Below are 21,129 nucleotides of genomic sequence, written 5' to 3'. Positions count from 1 at the left end.
GTTTTCCTAAACCTCTGAGGATAGGACAAGAAGCAGTGGACTTAAATTGCAGCAAGGGCGGTTTAGGTTGGACCTTAGGAAAAACTTCCTAACAGTCAGGGGAGTTAAGCACTGGAATAAATTGCCCAGGGAGGTTGTAGAATCTTCATCATTGGGGCTCTTTAAGAGCAAGTTAGACAAACACCTGTCAAGGATGATCTAGAAATACTTAGTCCTGCCATGGGTGCAGGGGACTGGGTTAGATGACCCTTCCAGTCCTACAATTGTATGATTTGTTCTCAGATTAATGCATTAATCTCAAACACCGTATTGTATAAAGCTCACACAACTTGCAGTATTACAGAGCTGGCAGAAATAACCGTCAATATTTCAAACAGATACTATTGTCACAAAGATAAAGATGTGTGCTGCACTTTGACAGGTACCAAAAGGCCCTTATGATCAGTATTTGCCAGGGTAGAATGGGCTGGTTGTTGCACATTGGCAATTTGGCACATTCCCTCAGGACTGCTATTTTAGGCACATTTATTTTTTTGAAAAGACTTATTTGGTTCTTACAGCTCAATGGTAATCTTTTAAATGTATATCAAGTATAAGCCGTGGTGCTGAGGTCTACAGGCAGCCTGAATTTATAGCGCTGAGGGTATGTCTACATAGCAAAGAAAAACCTGCAGCTGGCCCGAGCCTGGAAGTCTACACAGTAATGAAACAGCCCCACAGCCCAAGTCAGCTGGCACAAGCCAGCCGCAGGTTTTTCTTTGCTGTGTAGACATACCTTGAGAGGCATGAACTTCTCCGGTTCCTGTCTGGGCTGTTAACACCAAAATCTTACGGTGTACATTTAAATGACTATTTCCTTACTAGTCACAGCACACAAGAAGAAGAATAATCAGACTGTGAAGATTCGCACAATCCACTGTGAGCAGCATTTCATTTTGACATCATGTGTGGGTGGAGTTTGGATTGGTGGCAGTGCTTGGGAAAGTACCTCTATTTATTAATTTCCAATCTGAGCTGTGGGTATGTGTGTCCAGAAAGTCTGACTCTGCAGTTGCTTTACAAAATATGGGGGTCAACCTAGGCACACCCAGAAAATACAGGCTTTCTCTTGTTATCCCCATTTTGTTTTGTCTGTCTGAGATAGATCATTAGCTCTTCAGGGCAGGGATCTCATCTTTTAAGTGCTCTTATGTACCTTGTGTGTATACTATACTTAATGAATAATTGGCCAAGCTTATCAGGCCACACTCTCAACTTGATGGCATTTCTCTGTCTATTATGTGATAACTTTTGAATGCCACATTTGATCAATTCCAAAATTGCACAGAATGTTCTAGGCGTTAGTGGCTATTGATTTTGGGGAACACCAAAAGGGAGAAAATGGGGGACACATGTATCTCCTGCCATCCTGTTAGCACAGCCACAGCTTCCAGCACCTCTGCAATTGTCTGTAATCAAACAACTTGTTGATAGCACCCGTTATCGCTTTCCAATATGACAATACCACCATCTTATCTCTGCCAGTCCTCCCAAATGAGTTTAACATGTTGACAGCTTGAATGACTAATTTTCCAGACAAATAATAATGGGGGAGGGAAGGGGAGGCACACAGGCCCTGGGGTGGGGGGAGATTGGAGGACCTTGGTTTGGAAGGGAGAGGGAATAGGGGTACACAGAACCCCTGGCAGAGGGGGATTTGAGGGACTCTGGTATGGGGGGAGATGGGCATGTGGAACCCACACAGAGACCTTGGCTTTGGGGGACAGGAGGGACACAGCCCCAGGCATGAAGGAGGGGTGAAGGGGAGAGTTGCAGGGAATTCCTGAAATAGAGTGGAATGGGAGGGTGGCAGACAGGGAACTTGTGGAGTGGAATGAAGGGATGCAAGGAGACACTGGTGTGTGCAATGAACAGCCTTCAGAAGCTATGAGGTGTGGAACCTCCTAATTATTAATGGTCTTGCTATAAGTGGTGCTTTGTTTTAATTGGATTTAGAAGAAAGCTTGGCTATCTTCTGTAGGAAAAGCTGGTTGCGGTGGATCTAGCTGCTCTGTTCCTGACTTGTGTAGTATGATAGGAAAGAGAATTAATGTCTATCGAAAACAATGTCCTGGATGGCCCACTGTCCTGATAATGGTAAATGTTACTGATCTTACACATCCTGCCCAACAGGAGGTATGCATGCATCCTACCATGTAGGAGAGTCTGGTTAGGTTTCCTGGTGGGATCCCTTATTTACTGTGGGGGAGAGGGAGAGGGGAGGGAAGACGGTATGCAAAGCATCATGTCATGCAGGAGAGACACTAATAGCTAGATTTTGGGAGCGCTAAGTATGCTGGTGAGCTGGGTTCAGTTCTCCCTTCCTGCTTCTTGGAACCACTGTGCAGCCTGAATTTTATGTCCTACTTACAAACTAATGTCTTATTTGGTCCAAATGAAGGGAAAGGTGGGCTGCAGTACATGAAGAATTCAGCTTTGCGGGACTTGAAGCAGTGCTTAGAAGGGAGACCCTTGAGGGAGCTGTGTAGCTGCTCTCTTGGGGCACAGGGATAGCCACTGCCATGTGGGGCCTTTTAGTGCACTGGTGTTGAGGGTGGGGTGGAGTACAGGAAAGCAAAAGGGGCTGGGAGTGCTGGCTCCATGTCTCCTGGGTGACAATGGTTTCTTTTGTCTTGTGGTGTAATTTGTGGCTTTCAGTTACAGGGAGTTAGTGTCACTCAGTGGGTCAGGCAGTTATTGACAATTCTCCTAAAGGTACCTATTGTTTCCTGTTGTTTTCTACCATGTCACATTTTCAGATGCACTAAGTAAAGGCTACAGTAAGAAGGGGAGATGTCAGGAGCTGTGTGTTTAGGATCCACCATGAGCTTTGGCAGCAAGAGTCAGCTCCCTTGGAAGTATCAGTGTAATTATTAATGGGCTGTGTGTGTGAGCTACCTCGTTTAGGAAAGACATTACTGTTAACAAATAAACCAACTGCCTCTCTTATCCCCCCCTCACAAATGCCTTGTGCCTCACAGAGCACCAGCCACTGCTTGTTTAAAAAAAAATCCAACAAATAAACAGAAAGCTATGGCCTGCTTCTGCTCTTTGGTTTGGCACTTGTAGTTGGCTCATGGTTTTGTGGTATTCGGTTTCAGGCTTAGGGATTTCAACCAGCCGGGGTTTGCTCCTGGGAGGAAGGAAGAGTGAGCTATACTTTTCTCATTGGCCCGAACAAAAACAGAAGCATCTGCTGGGGTTTGGGAGTGGTTTATGGGCTGAGCTTAGTGGCAGGGGAGTCCTTGTAATGCCAGAGGGAATAGAGCCGTGTGCTGTGCTGTACTTATAACGAGAGAAAAGGAAGGAACTGAGCTCAGGGTAATGAACTTGTGTGTGTGTGTTTGCTTGTGAGTCTGCCTCCCTGAGTTTCTATGCATGTGCCTCTGCATCTCTCTGTTCTCAAGTGTGTTTGTAACTCAGTGTTTGTTTCTGCCTTTGTTTCTCTGCATGTGAGTGTCTCGTGTCGCTGGTGGGCTTATAGCTGTGAATGTGGATTTGTGTGTCTGCACATGGTATCTGTGTTTGCTTTGAATCTGTCTACATGTTGTCCCTGTGTTTGTGTAAGGGTTTTTCTCCATTAGTGCTGTTTCTGTATTTGTTGTTCTGTTTGCTTGTGAGTTTGTGGGTCTCTGTATGTTGTCTCAATGGGCACTACATTTCCCCTGATCTTTTCAGAAATAAAAATATAATAGTGCATCAACTAACTGTTGAACAGTTTCAGGATACCAGAGAGAGCACAAAATAAACTCTAGCAGGGAAGGGAGGCTTTTAAAAAAAACTAGATATAAGCAGCTGCATATTTTAAAAACCCAACCAGGGGTGTGTAGTGAGATAAAGTTGAGTCTGCAGGGACTGGAAATTACAGTACTTGTGAAGAAACAAAGCTTGATTAATTGTTTGTGCTTGTATTGGGTGTGTGTGTGTAACTCTGGCAAGATTCTCTCTCTCTCTATGTCCTACTTGAAAGTGCGTTCCTACATGCACATTACCTGCTCTGGCCCAGAATGCTGAAGGCAGAGACTAGAGCTGTAACTGAAAGAAGCAGAGTAGATGTTGTTTCTAGTTTCCTTTCATCGCGGACATTTTGTTGTGGAAAAACCTAAAAACTTGAGCTCTCTCTAACCAAATTAGCAGCCGTTCGTGTTGAGAAGCTGCCAGCTGAGGTTAGAGTGGTGTCTGTGTAAGATTAGCTGTAGCATGGAGCTGTGCTGAGGAGACCATGTGACTGCAGTGTACATTGGAAGAGGAAGCTGTAGAGGTCAATGCAAAGGCATTGTGCCAGAGTCTGGCAACAAGGGAGATTGCTGTATGGCGGCAGATTGCTTTTCAGACTCCTAACGCTTTCATTAACTGGTGTTGGACAGAAGCATCCCTGTTAGATTAACAACAGAAATTTAAGGATGGAATAACTCGTTTGTGATTGGTTTCAGTTGTGGATGGAAAGAAAAACTGATCTTTCCAAATGCTTTGTAGGTTTTATTAACCACCGCTTGTGGATCTTTCACTGAATCAACCTTTCTTGGGAATGGAAATTATTCTGTTTAGAGGAGTTTCAAGACAACATGCTATTAAAAGAAAAAAAAGTCGAATGTTTCCAGCTATCTCTGCATCAGTGTGTTCTCAGTTGCAAAGCTCATTTTGAGCATTTTGTGGTTTAACTGGAAATTTAATTTATATATATTTTTTCCACCTTCAATACAAAGAGACAGACAGCCTCAAGTTGCAGGTTGAAGGTTATTTAAAAAAACCCAAAACAAATAAGAGCCCAAGAAGTATAGAGAAGGCCATTTGCAACAATCCAAAGAATCTGACTATCGACTGGCAATCCTAGGTGGGCAGGTATTGCCTTGGACAATTTGTTTTAATTTGGTATGTTTGTAATTGATTTTGTGGAGACTGAAAATAATGGAGTCTATAATAATTTGTTTTTTATTTAAAAATTTTGATCTTCCAATGTTTGTCAAGACCTCCATTGAATTGATATATTCACAGGTTATTTTTGTTTTATTAGCAATTATTCTACATCTGACTTTCTGCAGGCTGGTATAAAGAAAGGAAACTTCCTTTATAAGCTTCTTCTTTGTTTTTAATTTCCATCTGACGTGTAGTCAGCAGCATCCTGGGAGAGGAGAATAAAAGGAGAGATTTAAAAAAAAATGTATTTGGGAATGAAGGACTGCTATTTTGAAATGGAGCATATTTGGAGTCTAGACAGCTTCTTGGCTAGCTGTGATTTTTTTGAAGTATCTGAAATACTCCAAGGGTGGAAAAATCTCTATCCCTGCTTCAAAATGCTGCTGAAATTCCAGAGTGGGTAAGAGGAAAGCATTATTATTGTACAAGGAGAGGTTTTAATTGTGAGACGAAGGCACAGGACTTTTTTGAAGCACACAAACTGACTGTCTTCATGACAGCATTGCGTATCATTCTGTCAACTCCAGCACTGGATGGGGTTGCTAGGCAGCAGGCTCTTATGTATCCAACGTCTCTCTGATTTGCTAGCCTTCTGCAGACACATGGTAAGGTCCTTTCTAGCCTATCATCTAGAGGGACTTTTGCACGCCGTCTGCATACCGCTGAGATTCTCTACCTGAATGTGATGAGAAAAAGACACAGTTAAATGAAACCTTTTTTGACCACTTTCTGATATTGTTTCCACAACTTAAAAAAAAACAAAAAAAAAAAAGCCATGAAAGGGCGACTGGAACAAGGAAAAGAGGTTAGTGGGTTAAGTGGTGTGTGTTTTCTGCATTTGCAAAAGGTGCCTGTTGTGAGAAGGGCGGCTGTAATTCGGCCATTAGTTACAGATGGTGGCTGAAGGCTAGAGATTCATGCAGTGAGCTGAGAGCCGTTGTATACCTTTGCAGCAATGTTGACATTAAACTGCTCTGAAAAAATAGATCTAGAGGGCACAAAATACAGTGATCTGGTACTTTGGAATACTGCAAACTGATACCTTCAATTATTCCGCACAGATATGCTTGAAAATGGGAATGAAAACAGTTTTTGTCAAATGAAGCTTCACTCTGTCCCCTGCAAAAGTTGCAGTGGTAGTAGTTAGGTAATTGATGTCCAAGGGGATTTACATCCAGATGAGATTTTTCAAAACTTTGTTCTTTGAATCAGTCAACACACAACTTTTGGTGAAGGTTATGGCTTTTAGTAATGGAGGAGATCATACCTGGAGTAGAGAATGGCGTGGTGATTATTTTTGACCAACTTAAGTTTAACATTTCTCAAGCCTTTTATAACTGATATTTTTCTCTCCAGACAACTGAATAACATACAGAATAATAGGCATGCTTTTCCCAACAGAAGTCCAATTATAGTCCTGTTTTTGTCCTATTACGATGACTAAATGAGGGGTCTGTAGAGATATAACAGCTTCATTGGTTTGAGATCTCTACGTAATTACACTGCAAATTAATAAATAAATAGTGTTGTTTTCAGACTGCTCATTGTAACTCTTTGTTTGTATTCCCCCCACCCAAATGTGCTTTTCAGGTACTGTTTGATGAGCGTGAAAGGATGCTTCACTGATTTTCACATTGATTTTGGTGGCACTTCAGTGTGGTATCATGTTTTCCGAGGAGGGAAGGTAAGTAGACTTGACAGTGTAACATCTTTATTTCTGGGGATTTCTTGTGAGGCCTGCTCTGCTCGTTTGTTTGTTTGTTTGTTTTTACTTTTGCTTGTAAGTGATCAAACTGTAAATCTTTTGGCCTGGCTGATGAACTTGGAGTTTTGCTAAACAGGGGAGACAACCCTTCAGTCTGTGAAACAAATACATTGAATATTCCAGGGCACGAAAATATCAGAAAAGTTTGATATGAAAAAGGTTATTTTATGCTTCTGTGTACTGGAAGTGTCGTGTAGCATGTAACTGGCCATATACCACAGCTGCGTCCATGTGTCCATATCACATCTCCTTAGGTTGCCAGAATCTCTGAGCCTCTTCTTAGTTTTCAGGATCCTTTAAGCATGTGCATGAATATGCACGGGCACACACATTCATTCAAAAACAGAAGTACTCGAATATGCAGCATAGATAGCTATATCCACATTCTTCTAGGTATACTGGTTTAGATATAACTAGTCATATCTGAGATTTCAGTGGAGATAGGTGCTATGAGTATTGAAATAAGTGCAGCAAATAGAACATCTCTGTGCTCCTGATATTGTTCATCTACATATCTAATTGAGGTGAAAGTAATATTATATTCCAGGCTTGTGTAGTATATTAAGCTCTTAGTGGACTCCAGTTTACAGAGATGATGTTTTGTAGAAGCAGTATGACAATTATGAGTAATCTTGCTGCGATAATCTGCTAGGGACCTCTGTGTACAGCACATGGAAAATTTATACTTTATGTTGAAAATACATTTGCTTATGTATGTTCACTTCATTGCCATCCTTTAACTTTGCTGAAAATGTTAGCTCTTTATTTTCATTGCTTGTTTGTAAGAGTTAAACTTTTGTTTTATTTTTAGATCTTCTGGCTGATTCCGCCTACTCTGCAGAATCTAGAACTTTATGAAGAATGGGTTCTGTCAGGAAAGCAAAGTGATATCTTTCTGGGAGACAGGGTGGAACTATGCCAAAGAATTGAGTTGAAACAAGGCTATACGTTTTTTATTCCTTCAGGTAACTGTTAATAACTGTGACTGTTGTCGGAATCATTAGAATGGTTATGTTTAATAACAGTTCCTATCCATAATATAAAAACATGTCATCTAAACCGCCTTTTGATTCTTTTGTTGGCCATCTCAGCAGGAAGGCTAGGGATTGAATGACTTAATCCCGTAGAAAGGTCCCATAAGGACATGCATGGAGCACATTGGGGAGGAAGTGTGTTGTACCTGGTCTGTGGATAAAAAGAGGGCTTTGGTGTGTAGCACTGTCAATCCAGCATTCTCATCAGCACTGAATTTACTGTAAACATCTGTAAAAAAAGTCACAATGAATTATTTTTGTCTGCCTGTTTGGAAAAATACATTTTTTTTCTTGTTGTGAGATATTACTGCTCTTAAATATCTCCTGCATACAGTCTATGATCTTTTTCCAGGCAGGTTTCACTTGCAGTTTAATAATCCTCAACCAGCCTCTCAGTCTCTGCTTATAGCCAGAACTCAGAGATGGGGCTTGATTCCTTGAGAGACATTGGAGTTGGGATTCTCTCATAGGGGGAGGGCAGGCAGTATCTACACCACTCCCCTCCCTCATGGGTTGTGTCTGGGAAGGGCAGCTTTAATCTCTTCAGGAGCTCAGTCAATGTGCTGAATCTACACATCTTCCAAGTAGCATGGCCACACCTCCTCCTTGAACACACAGCCCATTTGCGGGGCTTCAGTGCCTGGCAGACCGGACGTGGTGGGTGCTTTTCTGCTGATGGGGAAGCCTTAACCCGGCTTATGCCAGCTGAATTCTGAATCAGGCCAGTGGTGCTCCTCACATTAGAGTACTGTATGTCATGCTTTCTTCTCTTTGGCTATAGTGGTACTGAGAGTTTGTTTACAGTGGCATAACAATGCTACCTGCCTGTAGCAGATCTCGCAAGGTAAATATTGGCAGCCTTCCTACTTGATGGCAATGGAAGTTGCTTTGGAAACAGGATCAGGTTTAAATCATGGAGACAGGAACAGTGCAGGGACTTCAATAGACAGTCAGGGGATCTTTCTTGATAATGAGGGAGCAGTGTTTGTGTCAGCTTTGAAGGCTTTGCTGCTTTGGTAGCAATTTGGCAAGGATTGTAGACTAAGGTGACAGGCAAAATGACTGTGGGTGTGGGGTAATGAATCCATTAAAGGAATTAGGTCTTCCTTTGAAGGGGGTCAGAATGTGCTATTACTATTTGAATTGAATGTTTGAATGTGCCTATGCTGTTTGCATTGATCCTGTTAGTACCTTTACTACTTATCTTCACTCCCTCCTGGACAACCTCCTACTAATAAGTCTTCTTGTGTGTTAGTTTAGTGATACTCAGCAGATGAAATGAAGCAAATCGTGTCCTCCTATTGGGAGCCTAAATAAGGGACAATGTAATATGGTGGAAGACGAGGGGTCAATCCAAATATATTTAATATAATTGCTGCTTTCCTGAGAGAGGCCAATGTGCAGAAATGCTTGTGCCTCAACCATTTCAGGCTCCATACTGTTTATAAACGGCTGTCCCAAAACACTTATGAATAATTACCCCAGAACACTAAGCATGAACTCCTCAAAGTTTTTACAGTGAGAATGTTTGTGTTGGAAAGTTTATCGGCAAATTCCTTATTTCATTTATGCTGAGGGGATGGATTAGCTGAGGAAAAGAGACTATTTTTAGGTTTCTATTACATACTGAAAGGCCCTATCAAAAAAGACACAGGCATGGTCTAGTGGATTGAGCACAGCCCTGGAGACCAGGAACTTTTGTGCACTTATCCTGGCAGTGACACTGACTGTTCCCTGTGACTTTAGTCAGATCCCCTAACCTCTTTGCTTTGGTTTAATCTCATAGTGTTTTTGAGCATTAATTAGTTAATGTTTGTAATGCACTTTGTAAGAACTAAGTATTTATTTATTTATAGTGTTCCTGTTGTCATACCTGGTGCCTATCAAACAACCATGTATAATCCAGAATTGGTATAGATGAAACCCACCCAGCCTGTATTTATTCATGAGACAAGTGCTCTCTGGTTACAAATACAAACTAAGACGATGTAGAATAAATAAATGCATCTTGCACGGTTTCCCAATAATTCCCAATCTTGGATGGATTGTGGATGGAGGAAATTCTACAGCTAAAGGCCCTCCCCTAAGAATGCCAGGCTGCGCACTCCTGGAGTTTAGCCTTACAATAAGTAAAGTATACAGGTGGAATGCAACAGCCGTGATAGATGAGGAGAGTCTGTCCCAGGCCACTTATGGCTTTAGAGATGATAACAAACACCTGAATTGCACCTGGAAACAGGCCAGGAGCTAGTAGAGCATTGTGTTATGTGTTTGTATTGGCCTGCTCCACTTGAGAAGCAGGAGGACACATTTTGCACTAGCTGAATCTTCCAAGTGCTCTTTGAGGGTAATTCTAAGAGCACATTATGTATCCCAGCCTGAAGATGACAAAGGTATGGAAGGCTGTAGTGAGGTGTGCATCAGAGATGTAAGGTAACAGATTCCTGGATGGTAAAAGCCCCTTCTGGCCGGTGATAATCAGATAATCAGCAATGGATCACATAAAACCCTGAGACTGTACATGACTTGGACAAGGGTGGTGGTAACCTTTACTGGAGGGAGCAGTTAGAATCCTCATCAGTGTTTCAAGGTATTTTTCTGTGCCCAGCATTATCACCGTAATCTTTTCTGGATTGGGTTTAAACCATGTGGTTTTCATCCAGGGTTTTAACTCAGCAAAGCACAGAAAGACTGCAGGATCATGTCTAAGTATCATCAACATACTGGTGTCACTGTAGCCAAGACCTGTCTTTCTTAGCAGACTCACCCTAAATGTGTATGTATGTCTGCACTGCAGCTGGAAGGTGTAATTCCCAACGCAGGTAGATGTACACGTGGAAGCTCTGTTCGAGTTAGCACCTAAAAAAGTAGTCTGGCTACAGCAGCACAGATGGTGGCATGGGCTAGTCACTTGAATATGTACTCAAGAGTCGTGTGGGATTGTACTTGGTTGGCTAGCCCAAGCTGCTGCCTGTGCTGCCACAACCACAATGTTCATTTTAGGCTCTAGCTATAGCATGCCCTAAATGGGAGGGGACAACAAGACTGACTCCTGTGGGACACTACATGAAAGTCCTTGAGGAAGATTAACAGTGCCTCTCACAGCAATCTAGGGCCTCCCCAAAGAAATGACGGGAGCCATTATAAAATGGTCCCGGTCCACCTCCTACCAGTTCCCATTGATGAGTTGGTGACACTTCATGATCAACAGTATCCGCATATGTCTACACTACCAAAAAAACCACCTGACTAGGGCTTGAGCTACAGGGCTAAAACGGTAGCGTAGATGTTCCTGCTCGCATTGGAGCCTGGACTCTGAGACCCATCCCCCTCACTGGTTTCAGAGCCTGGGCTCCAGCCCAAGCAGGAAAATCTGCACTGCTGTTTTTAGCTCCATAGTCAGAGACCCATGAGCCCAAGTTAGTTGATCCAGGCTCTGAGACTCGCTGCTGCTTATTTTTTTTACCCAGTGCTGTAAGACCTAATAAAATTAGTAAGGAACCTGGTCTCTGTCCATTAATAAAATGGAGATAATCAGTCCACTGTCAGTATTTAACAGATAATAATAACCAAAGAAATAGTTCAGTCTCTGCATCCCAGGTCTAAAGCTAGATTGATAGGGTTCCAGGACAGTAGAGAAATCTAGGTGAAGCTGGAGTTGGTTTGTCAATAACCTTCTCCCAAAATGGAAGGTTCAAGATTGGTGTGACTGCCACCGTCAAGAGATGGTTTCTTCTGTAGAGGCCTAGCCACCACTTGCTTTAGGATGGTCGGCAACTTGCCCTCATGGAAGAAGGCAGTCATAATTTCCATTAATAATGGTCCTAGTGTCACCCCACTGGCTTTTAATACCCATAAGGGACAATGTTTTGTCTTGCATGTGGCTAAGGTGCCAGCACACCCTGAACCTCCATCAGCTAGATTGGATGAAATTTAGCCAGGTAAGAGGGCATGTTACGTGGGTCTTGCTTTGATATTGAGTCCACAAACTGCCACATATCTGACTGATCTTATCTTTAAAGTAATGGGAAATTCTTCATAATGAGAGAGAGTTCATTCTATTTCCATTTGGAGGCAATCACAAGGCTGCTCACCACACTGAACATTTTTGCTACTCTAAACTCTACAAAGATTATATAGGGGAGGAAAAGCCTTAAGATGATGATGATGCCTCTCAGCCCGCATCATAGCCATGAAATAGAAAAAAATGATCTCTGTCACAATCAGATCAAGAGCTTGTCCAGCAGTATTTGTGCTCTAGATTCCTTCTCTGTTGCATGTCTGTGTACTAAGGCAACATGCAAGAACAGTCTGTGGGCAGTGGGTGTTTGGAGTCCATTACAGTGATGGTCATGAACAAAAGATTATAGCTTGCCCCTAGGCCATTGATGCACTGGGCCAGTAGCTGAACAGCATTATCAGAGAGTTCTGTGAATCAAGAGACTACTTTAGCCACTTCTTCTTCTCTGGCCTCTCTCATATATGGATCACTTCCCTCCAATCCATTTGAAATACTCTCCCCGACTCAAAAAAAGTAGTAGTAATCAGACGATGTTACCCCACCTTTGAATCTCTTCAGTGACTCCCCTTTGACCACTACCTCAAATTTAAACTTTTTGTCCTTCCCTTTAGTGCCCTGAACCCCCCACCCCCCATTGACCTTCATCCAATGTCTTGTTTCTCACCTTGTCTCCTGCTACCCCTCTCCACCTACAAATCCAGCTTTGGTCCTCATTCATCTTCTTCACCCTTTCTCCTTCTCTCCATGCTTTTTTTCCCTCAGTCACCACTAATACGTGGAATGCCATCCCCATTCTTGTTCTCCAAGCCACCACCCTTCACTGTCCTCCGTCAGCGTACTTCTAAAAACTCACTACCTCGGAGTTACTCACAAACAGTGAGTTATGTTAACATAATAAATAAAATGAAAAACTCCTCCTCCTCTGGATCTCCAAGCATGTCCCATCTTTCCTGTGTATGTCACTTAAATTGTAGGTGATTTGACCATGCCAAAGGCGTGATAACACTACACCTTCCCGTATATATCCCTGCAGTCATCATAATGATATAGAAGCTTGGATTGTGTTGGTTCACTTCTTCGCCCTAGATAATTTGCAAGGCCTTCATGCTTCTGGGGTCACATTTTCAAAAAGTGACCCCCATTTGTGTATCTTCTTGTGCATGCGCAGACAGTAGTGCATCAAATGTGTATGTATTAGTGTTTGCATGCACAGAATTGCACAGGTACGAGTGGAAGCCTCTTATGAAAATCTGGCTCATGATATTTCTGTCAGAGTTGTGAAAATAAAGGGGATGAAGCTACTAGAAGTGTTTGGGGCTATGGGCTCTACAGAGGTGGACTGAAAACACCCTTAGAATTACTTGGTATCACTGGTTACCAGAATGTGGATGAAATAGCAAAAGCTGAATGCTTAGATTTTCTTTTCGCCCTTTGGATAGGGTTTTCACTGACCTCAGTGAAAGTCACCCTTGAGCACTGTAGGCAGGATTTGGCTCTGTATTTGACACTCGCTGTTTTGTCTCTAATTGCAGGGAGGATTAGTACAATTCAAGGGCTCAGCCTAAAGAGAATCTAGAAAGCACATTGCTTATGCTCTTTCAGATGGTAAGCTTTCCATGTTCGTAGTTTTAATTTGAATACGTAGAACAAATGAACAAGTTGCAGTGTGTGATCTGGAAATTTAGTGAAACAGCTTTGAGAGAGAGCCAGTTCTTTAGTAGCCACACCATCTTGGGTTCTGATCTTATCAGTTCATATAAGCAAAGCAGTGATGAGCTGGGTCATTACTTGGATGGGAGACCACCAAGGAAAGAACAGGAAATTGTGTTGCTGACTCACTAAACAAAACTCTCCTCCTGAATTCATAGGCCAGCATAGTATTAGGAGGTCATTGTGCTACTGGAGATATCATTTTTTGTGTGATACATAAAATCCAAGAATTTGACCGTATATTTATATTGTCATTAAAGATCCCATGGGACTTTTACAATAATAGGGTTGTCAGCTTTGATGTCCTGTCAAAAATCCAAACTGGATAATATGCTTTTAACCGGATATGGCATTCTTCTTCACGTCCTTTCCTAACTTGTTTAGTGTTGCTGTATGTTGTTAAAACCAAGCACACCTCACCTCAGAGCTGGCAGCATTCTATTGGCGGGCAAAGTGATTTTCTTTATGTATAGTTTGTAAAACGCCTTGGGATCTTTTAGAAGGAAAGACACTGTGAATGTAGAATATTATTATAATCACTGGAATTTTTTGATAGAAGTGAGAATCTAACAAAGTGTGTGCAGCATTCTTGTTTTCAGTCAAACACAGCAGTTAAAACACTCCCTCTGATGAAGCTGTTATTGGGAGTGAAATGGATGGAATGGGAAGATAGAATCATAGAAATGTAGGGCTGGAGGAGACCTCAAGAGATCAGGTAGTCCATCCCCCTGCACTGAGGATATATGCTGGGGCCTTGGGTGTGATTCACAAAGGGGGTGACCACCTCCAAAGCACCCCCTCGTGGCATGGAGTAGCCCTGCAGTATCCCTCTTTGTTTCCCTTTGCTCAGGGCTCCTCAATTTCACAAAAGCTTTCTTGTAACCCATATCACCCTTACTTGGGCTGGTTTAATATCACAAACAGTTTCAAAATAAAGTCCTCAAAGTCCAAACCAAAGTTCATGTATGTTAAGGTTTATATATTTGCCCTTGATCAAGCCACTCCCAGGCCTGTCTGCCTGGCGTCTTCCCTGCCTTGGTAGACCGCTCCCAGCCATACCTATGTGGAATCTTTTTCCCCCTGCTGTTTCAGGGTCCTCTGCAGAAGCCATCTAACTCTCTGCAACCCTCTCATCCCTACTCTTAGGCCTTCCTGCCTAGGGTCTCTCCTCAGGCCTCTTCATCTACCCCAGATACCTAATTGGGTCACATGATCCACTGGTCACATTACCTTCATTTTCCCTATCTGAGGAGGGTAGTTGGCTATGTCACAAGTGCGGCTGACAAGGGCCAACCACTCTGCGGCAATATGTAAACCTCAAAAGTGCAAGGGTTGCAAAGGAAAGGGTTACAGATAGATGGTTCTGGTTTTGGCCCAGCTATTTTTAGAACCATCAGTGTTGCGTTCAGTTCTAAATTCTTAGCAGCTTCTTGTTTGTGATGGAGGGTGATTGGTGATAAGATTTGGAGACTGAGGGTTCTGTTCCCAGATTGTCCATGGACTCGCTAGAGATCTTAGGCAAGTTATGTAGCTTTTTTTTGTGCCTTTATTTCCCCAGCTGAGGGAGTTGTTCTGAGATTCAATTAATATTTGTAAGGGGCTTTGAGATCTTTTGGATGGTCTTGAAGGGCAATATATTAGTGGTTAACTGTTCAATTTGCTGAAGGCAGAATTTAAATGATGTAAGGCTTACAGTTGCTAAACTATCTGTGATGTTATTGGGGACAAAGTTATTTTTTTTTACTTGTCAAACATAAGAGAGACTCATTGCAGGTATTTTGGGCTATGGAGCACTATCATGACCTAACCACTCCTCTCTGATGTCCCACCTTCCTGATAATACCCATTGGTTGATTATCTCACTAGACAGTCAACCCTTTTGGCCTTTATTTTTGAGACGTATTTACTAGATGTTTTCTACCAAAGTTCTGCAGAACTATAGGAAAAGAACAGTATATTTTCTTTACAATATAGCAAACAATTGTTCAGTTGCTAAAGGAAACAGATGCATCAGTGCTCTGGCTTGGAGCCTATAGTCTACTCCTTAGCTTTATAAGTTAAATGCCCTTTATTATTCTCAGATGGTTGATTAAAGATACAGTAGGAATTTGCAAGCCCCCAAAATCTAGTAACAAGTTTGGAATGTTCAATAATGCCTGTTTTATAGAACTTCAGAAGATAGAATCTCATTATCTTTTTTTTAAACCATTCAGAAAGGCATTTGTTGTTAATTTTACCTTCCAGGTTTACCTAAGGTGATAACAGCTAAATAATCAAGTGTATGGTAGGAGCAGTAGAATGATCTGTAATTGCGAACTAGATAAGGTTAGCTCTGAACTTCCTGACTAAAATGCCATCACTGTATTGACTGTGGACTCTACAAAGGAGGGAGTGTTGGGGGAAAGAGCAAGTGTTCATTAATCCCCAAGAACTGAAATAATAAAGATCAACTTTAGGAACACCCAACCTAGTGTGCTTTTCTCTTGTTGCTGCTTGATAATTGGGGTTACAAAAGGTGAATAAACTGTTTGTACTTTTTAATTCCAACCTCTTCTCTTTGTTGCTGGTGAAAGGTGCTGGGTTTACAGGCCTGGAGTCTGAAGTCCTCTGCCTACAGAGAAGAATGGCACAAGTAGTGGCAGTGTAGGATTTCCCTGCTATACCCTGACAATTTGCCTCAACTCTGAGCTATAGGAACTGTCACCAGAGGAATTAGAGGGTAGATCAGGTTCCATTTTCATTCAGATTTTCATCCCTTTTCTGAGACTGCCAACGCCTGGTGCTGCTTTTTCAATTTCTGTCCATTAGAAATTAGACTGAATCTCATCAAATAGCTATCAAATAGTACCACTACCAACAGGGGCCAGGTTGGAATGAATGACCTACAGGGAAAAGGTTTTCATCCATTACAAGTCCCTGGAGCCCTGCAGTCTCTCTCACACAGAAATCTAATTTCAGTCTCAGGTAATAGTAGGTGTGTTTGTTTTTGTTTTTCAACCAAAAATGTGCTATTCTCCCTGCTTTTGATTTTTTCAGTCCTTAATCCCTTTGTTCTAATATTAGTCCTATGCTATTTTAGCATCAAAGATGGAATGAACTTTGCTAATTTTTTTTGGTGTGCTTTGCTTTTATGAGCTTATTACTGAGGGGCAGATAATATCTCACAACTAGCAATAACCCATGACAGATTCATGCTTGTGCAGTAATATCATGGCTTATGTCTGCTATAGGATCTGGGGGGGGGGGGGGGGGGGGATTGATTACAGACACACTAAAGGGATCTCTACTGTAGCTTGCATAGCAGTAATAAGCCATTACAAGTCAAAAAATTCAAACCTGCATGAGCATGTCTGACATTGCATCCATTAGGGGATGACATGATCATACATGCAAACAGATCTGATATTCCATCCAGTAGATAGTACTGGTGACCTATCATAGCAGGACTGAGAGATAAATGTAGTATATTATTACATACATGATGATAATGAGGGAACGCCAGTGCCTTCAGATTATGATCTCAGTTACCCTTGTAGCTCCATTTTGTTCACCTACTCGGGAAAACCCTCTTCCTTTTTAAAAAGCCACTTGTGTGGATGCTGCACATTGGAATTGGGAAGCTCAGAAAGCCACTTCATGTTCTTGTTTGCAAACAGTTATCTAGTTGTTTCATAACTTGCTGATGTCTGAGCTGTGGGAATGAATCAAATGTAGCAGCTGAGCTTGTACGTTCCTTGAGCTTGTTTCCCCCAGTATTACAATCAGGAAATGTAAAAGGTCTTTCCTACTTACAACTTGTCTCTCTGTACTCCCCTCTTCACCCCTTCCACTCTCCTAGCACTGGCCTCATCTCTCTTTCCACTATACCCCATCTGGTTAGTGTTAGTGCAGGAGTCTGCACCTTGGAACTTCTAACTTTCTGGACCAGACTTCCTGTGTCATGCTAATTTGTCAACTTTCCATCTTATTTCTGATCTCATCTGTAAACATCTCTTCTCCCTTTATACACTTCCTAATGTCGGTCTCTTTCTGTGCTATTATCAGCTCTGTAACTGCATTCATCAAGCAGGCCTGAAGTATTTTAGGATACAGTGTGTCTGAAAGTGGTTGTACAACATTGGAGTCAGATTCTGCTGGACCCCGCATGGGTGCACAAAGAAAAGGAGAGCACAAGCATCTTCTCTTTCTTGCTTCCTCTGCAGGTGCTGGCTTGAATCCAGTGGGGGAGCATAGTCCCTGCTTCCTCTTAGGTCTCCTGTGAGTGTTAATTGTGCAAAAGGGCTAGGAAGTCCAAAAGGAGAGCACGGACCTGGGTTTGGTCCCCTTCCTTACCAGCCAGCAGAGATAGCTGAGTGCAGAGAGAAGAATGTACTGTGTGCTTTCCAAGAAAGGCGAAGCTGCTGCACTGATTTGCGCTGCCTGGGAGCCCACAAAAAGAGTTCTGGTTGACTTTCTGGTCTCCAGTGGCTGCATTGCCCGTCTGCACCCCCTGTAATGTGCCTGAAGGACATTCTGGCCCTACAGTTCTGTTGTGCGTTATCAGCAGATCTGAGTGTAGCCTGCCCTATGAGGTTTTTTCTGACTTTAGTGGGTTTAATGCTGTTACAGTGAAACCCCGCTATAACGCGCACTGCGATAACGCGAATTCGGATATAATGTGATCATAAGGTGGCTCCGGCCGCCCCAAGCAAAAAGCGGCCGGAGTGCCGCCAAAGCACCCCCCCCCGACTCCCCCCCAAAAAGCGGCTGGAGCCATTCTCCTCCCCAGCTGCTCCTGGCTCTTCCTCTGCCCCTTGCACGTCTCCCCTGCTCTCCCCAAGTGTTTCCCTTTCTCGCTGCATGGCTGAGAGCCCCCGCTGCTGGACCTGCACCCTTTCAGCTACTGTTATGGGCAGTTCGCAAATGCAAGTCGTTTTCTGCCCAAGAGAAACTGACTGGCTTGAAATGGTAAATTTTTGTAACCCCGCTATACCACGACCGCGCATTTATCGCGATCGAATTTTTTGGACTCCAATCATCGCGTTCTAGCAGGGTTTCACTGTATTTCAATGTCTCCTTACTGGGTACGAGTCTGTTAACAGCACTACTGTCATTTCTTGTTTGTTTTTTATAAAAAATGTGTATTTAAAGGGCCTGATTTTCAGCTTGGCCTCAGAGTTTTGGGCCCAGATATTCTGAGAAGGCCTTAGCAGGACCAGTTTTGTTTCTGACAACTACAGGCACAGATACTATAGTAAGATAAGTAACTACTTGATTTGTGGGCTTAAGCATATTACCCACAAAAGTAGAAGCTGCCTCTGAAAATTGTTCCCCAGATTCTCTGTTGCCCTCTTTACTGTCTCTTTCGCAATGACAGGCTCAAAAATGGGCATTATTTACTTCCTTGTCAGCAATATTTCTGTTAAGGATTTATTATGCCTGAGGCACTGTTCGCTGGAGCATTGACCTGACGGTCAGTGACTGTTCCTCTGGAGCGGTAACCTAATCACATCAGGGTCCACTACTAGTGAGTTTGGGGATCATTAACACAAGAGCCCTTAATATCTATTGGGGCTTGTGAGGCTGAGACTGAGAGGTTTAGGGAGATACGCTGAGACTAAAATCCATGGGGGAGGAAATAACGAAAGCAATAGCTCAAGTATGGATTTCCCCTGAGAGAACATAATTTGAGCAACCTAGGCCACTTTAAAATATATTTTTTTAATTCCACCGTACAATATCAAAAGTCTAACTCCTGTGTTGGTATTTTTTTGCACTCCCTATAAAACGAAAGAACCAAAAGCAATAGCTTCTTTTTCTCCCTCCACCTCCGCCTGCTGTTGCCTCTAAAGTCAAGTTCTTTGAGTGTAGGTGTTTGTGTGCTTCAGTGTACAATTGTTGGAGAGTTTTTATCTTTAGCTGTACCCATAAGGGCAGCCTCAGCACCCTCTGCTGACTTGTGCATATTGCTCAGGCATAAAGGGCTGAGCTGCCCTAGACCCCTCTCAGCTCTTTCCTACGGCCTGTGATGATTGTTGGAGCTCCCTGTCCTTGCTTTTGCGAGTCTTTTTTCTATATCTGTAAATAGTACACATGTATAGTTTAGTAGTTAGTTACTTTGTAGACATTTTGTTTTTGTTCTTTGTGTGGTTCCTGCACCCAGTTTGGGTACCAGCCCTGGTACTGGATGTATGGCATGCTCTCTGACAAGGTTATGCTGAATAATGACCCTAACCCCAGCTGCCTTAAGCGCTTGTGGGAGGCTCACGGGAGCAACATGTGTGGCATTTGTAAGGGCTTTCAGCCCCATTTGAAAAAAGACAGGGCAGCACGTTAAAATATCTGCTAATATTGGCATTTCAGCCTCCATGTGAGCCCTCTATTTCGGTCTGGGTATCAAGCATCTTGGCGTTAATCAGTAGCACAACTCCAGCACTACTGGTACGGAGAGGCAGATCCACAGTACCAAAGAGGAGAGATCAGAAATTGGACTCAGTACCAAGTTCGTGAAAGGAATCAAAGAGGATGAGCTCTGCTAAAGACTTGGCAGGGTGTTCAGAGAGTATGCACTTCCCATAGCACACCTCTAAACATGGGAGTTATTAACTCCAAAACCCATTGTGGGCCTGTTGAGACCAGCTCCTGACACACCTTCATTGGCGTCTCCTTGTGCCATGATATTGCAGATTGTCTTCCTGGTACCATCTACTCCAGAGGCATCTGAGGCTGTGGGAGAGCTGTTGAACCTCTTGGTTCATCTATCATTAGTAGTTCAAGAGACTCACCTGGCACCAGTGCCCAAGGTACCACCTCCTGTGCTTTCAGCTCCACACCAAGCAGCTCCACTGGATGTGGCTGTCAGGGTGCCAGTAAGGCCGGTAGTGTCTAGTGGAAAGCCATAGATGATATCCCTGGCTCCCGTTTCTTCAGAGTCTGAGCCGCCTTCTCTGGCACTGGTGGGTATGGCATTGCCTTGATCTCAATTAGAAGCTTTGTCCTCATCAGACTCTGAAGCGGGTTCCTATGTATCCCAACTACCTGGTCCCATCAGAGGGATATGCCACTTGACGGCCTGGTTTCCGCCTTAGTACCAGCAGGGAACTTACAGGAGGAACCCTGGTGCTATGCATAGCTGGGGTCCACAGCTGTACCAGTAGCCTTTTTGGAACCCACAAGGTTCCCCCCCTCCAGTCAAAATCTCTGCAGCCATCTCGGCCAGCTCAATCTGCTGAACATCAGGAGCATCACTGCCACAAGCATGATAGCGTTGGTACTGAGACCAGCACCAAGGGATCCCTCACGCAGCAGTTGCAAGAGAGCTAGGAACTGGACCAGCCCCCAGTATTGTTAGTATCCTCTTCCTCATCTCCTGGTAAGGCAATTGTGGCGGAGTCTGTTTCTCCACTTCTGGACAATGTTCAGACTCATCAGATGCTGTTAAAGAGAATGGCTATGACTTGATATTCATCCGGAGGAGGTCCAGAAAAAATCCCACAAACTGGTGTGGCCCCTACTAGAATAGCTCTTCCAATAAATTAGGCTTTTTTAGAGCCTACCGAGATCCTTTGGCAGAGCCCAGCTTCCCTGCTTCTGATTGCTAAGATGGCTGCTAAAATGTGGAGAGACGGTGCTATGTCCACTCACACGGGTTCAAGCACGTATAT

At 43.1% G+C, this 21,129-nt stretch overlaps 1 protein-coding gene across 1 annotated transcript in view; it reads left to right on the top strand.

Moving 5' to 3' along the window:
* KDM2B (lysine demethylase 2B) overlaps positions 1-21,129 on the top strand; it is a 164,356-nt gene that overhangs the window by 52,798 nt on the left and 90,429 nt on the right. The window contains exons 7-8 of the mRNA XM_054006986.1: positions 6,547-6,640; positions 7,533-7,686. Coding sequence (XP_053862961.1) covers positions 6,547-6,640; positions 7,533-7,686 — 248 coding nt within the window. The remainder of the gene's footprint in view (positions 1-6,546; positions 6,641-7,532; positions 7,687-21,129) is intronic.

Source organism: Malaclemys terrapin, chromosome 16 (assembly GCF_027887155.1).
Source record: "Malaclemys terrapin pileata isolate rMalTer1 chromosome 16, rMalTer1.hap1, whole genome shotgun sequence".
NCBI lineage: Eukaryota > Metazoa > Chordata > Testudines > Emydidae > Malaclemys > Malaclemys terrapin.
Note: the sequence above shows the minus strand (reverse complement) of the source record. Positions and strands in the feature narration are given on the sequence as shown.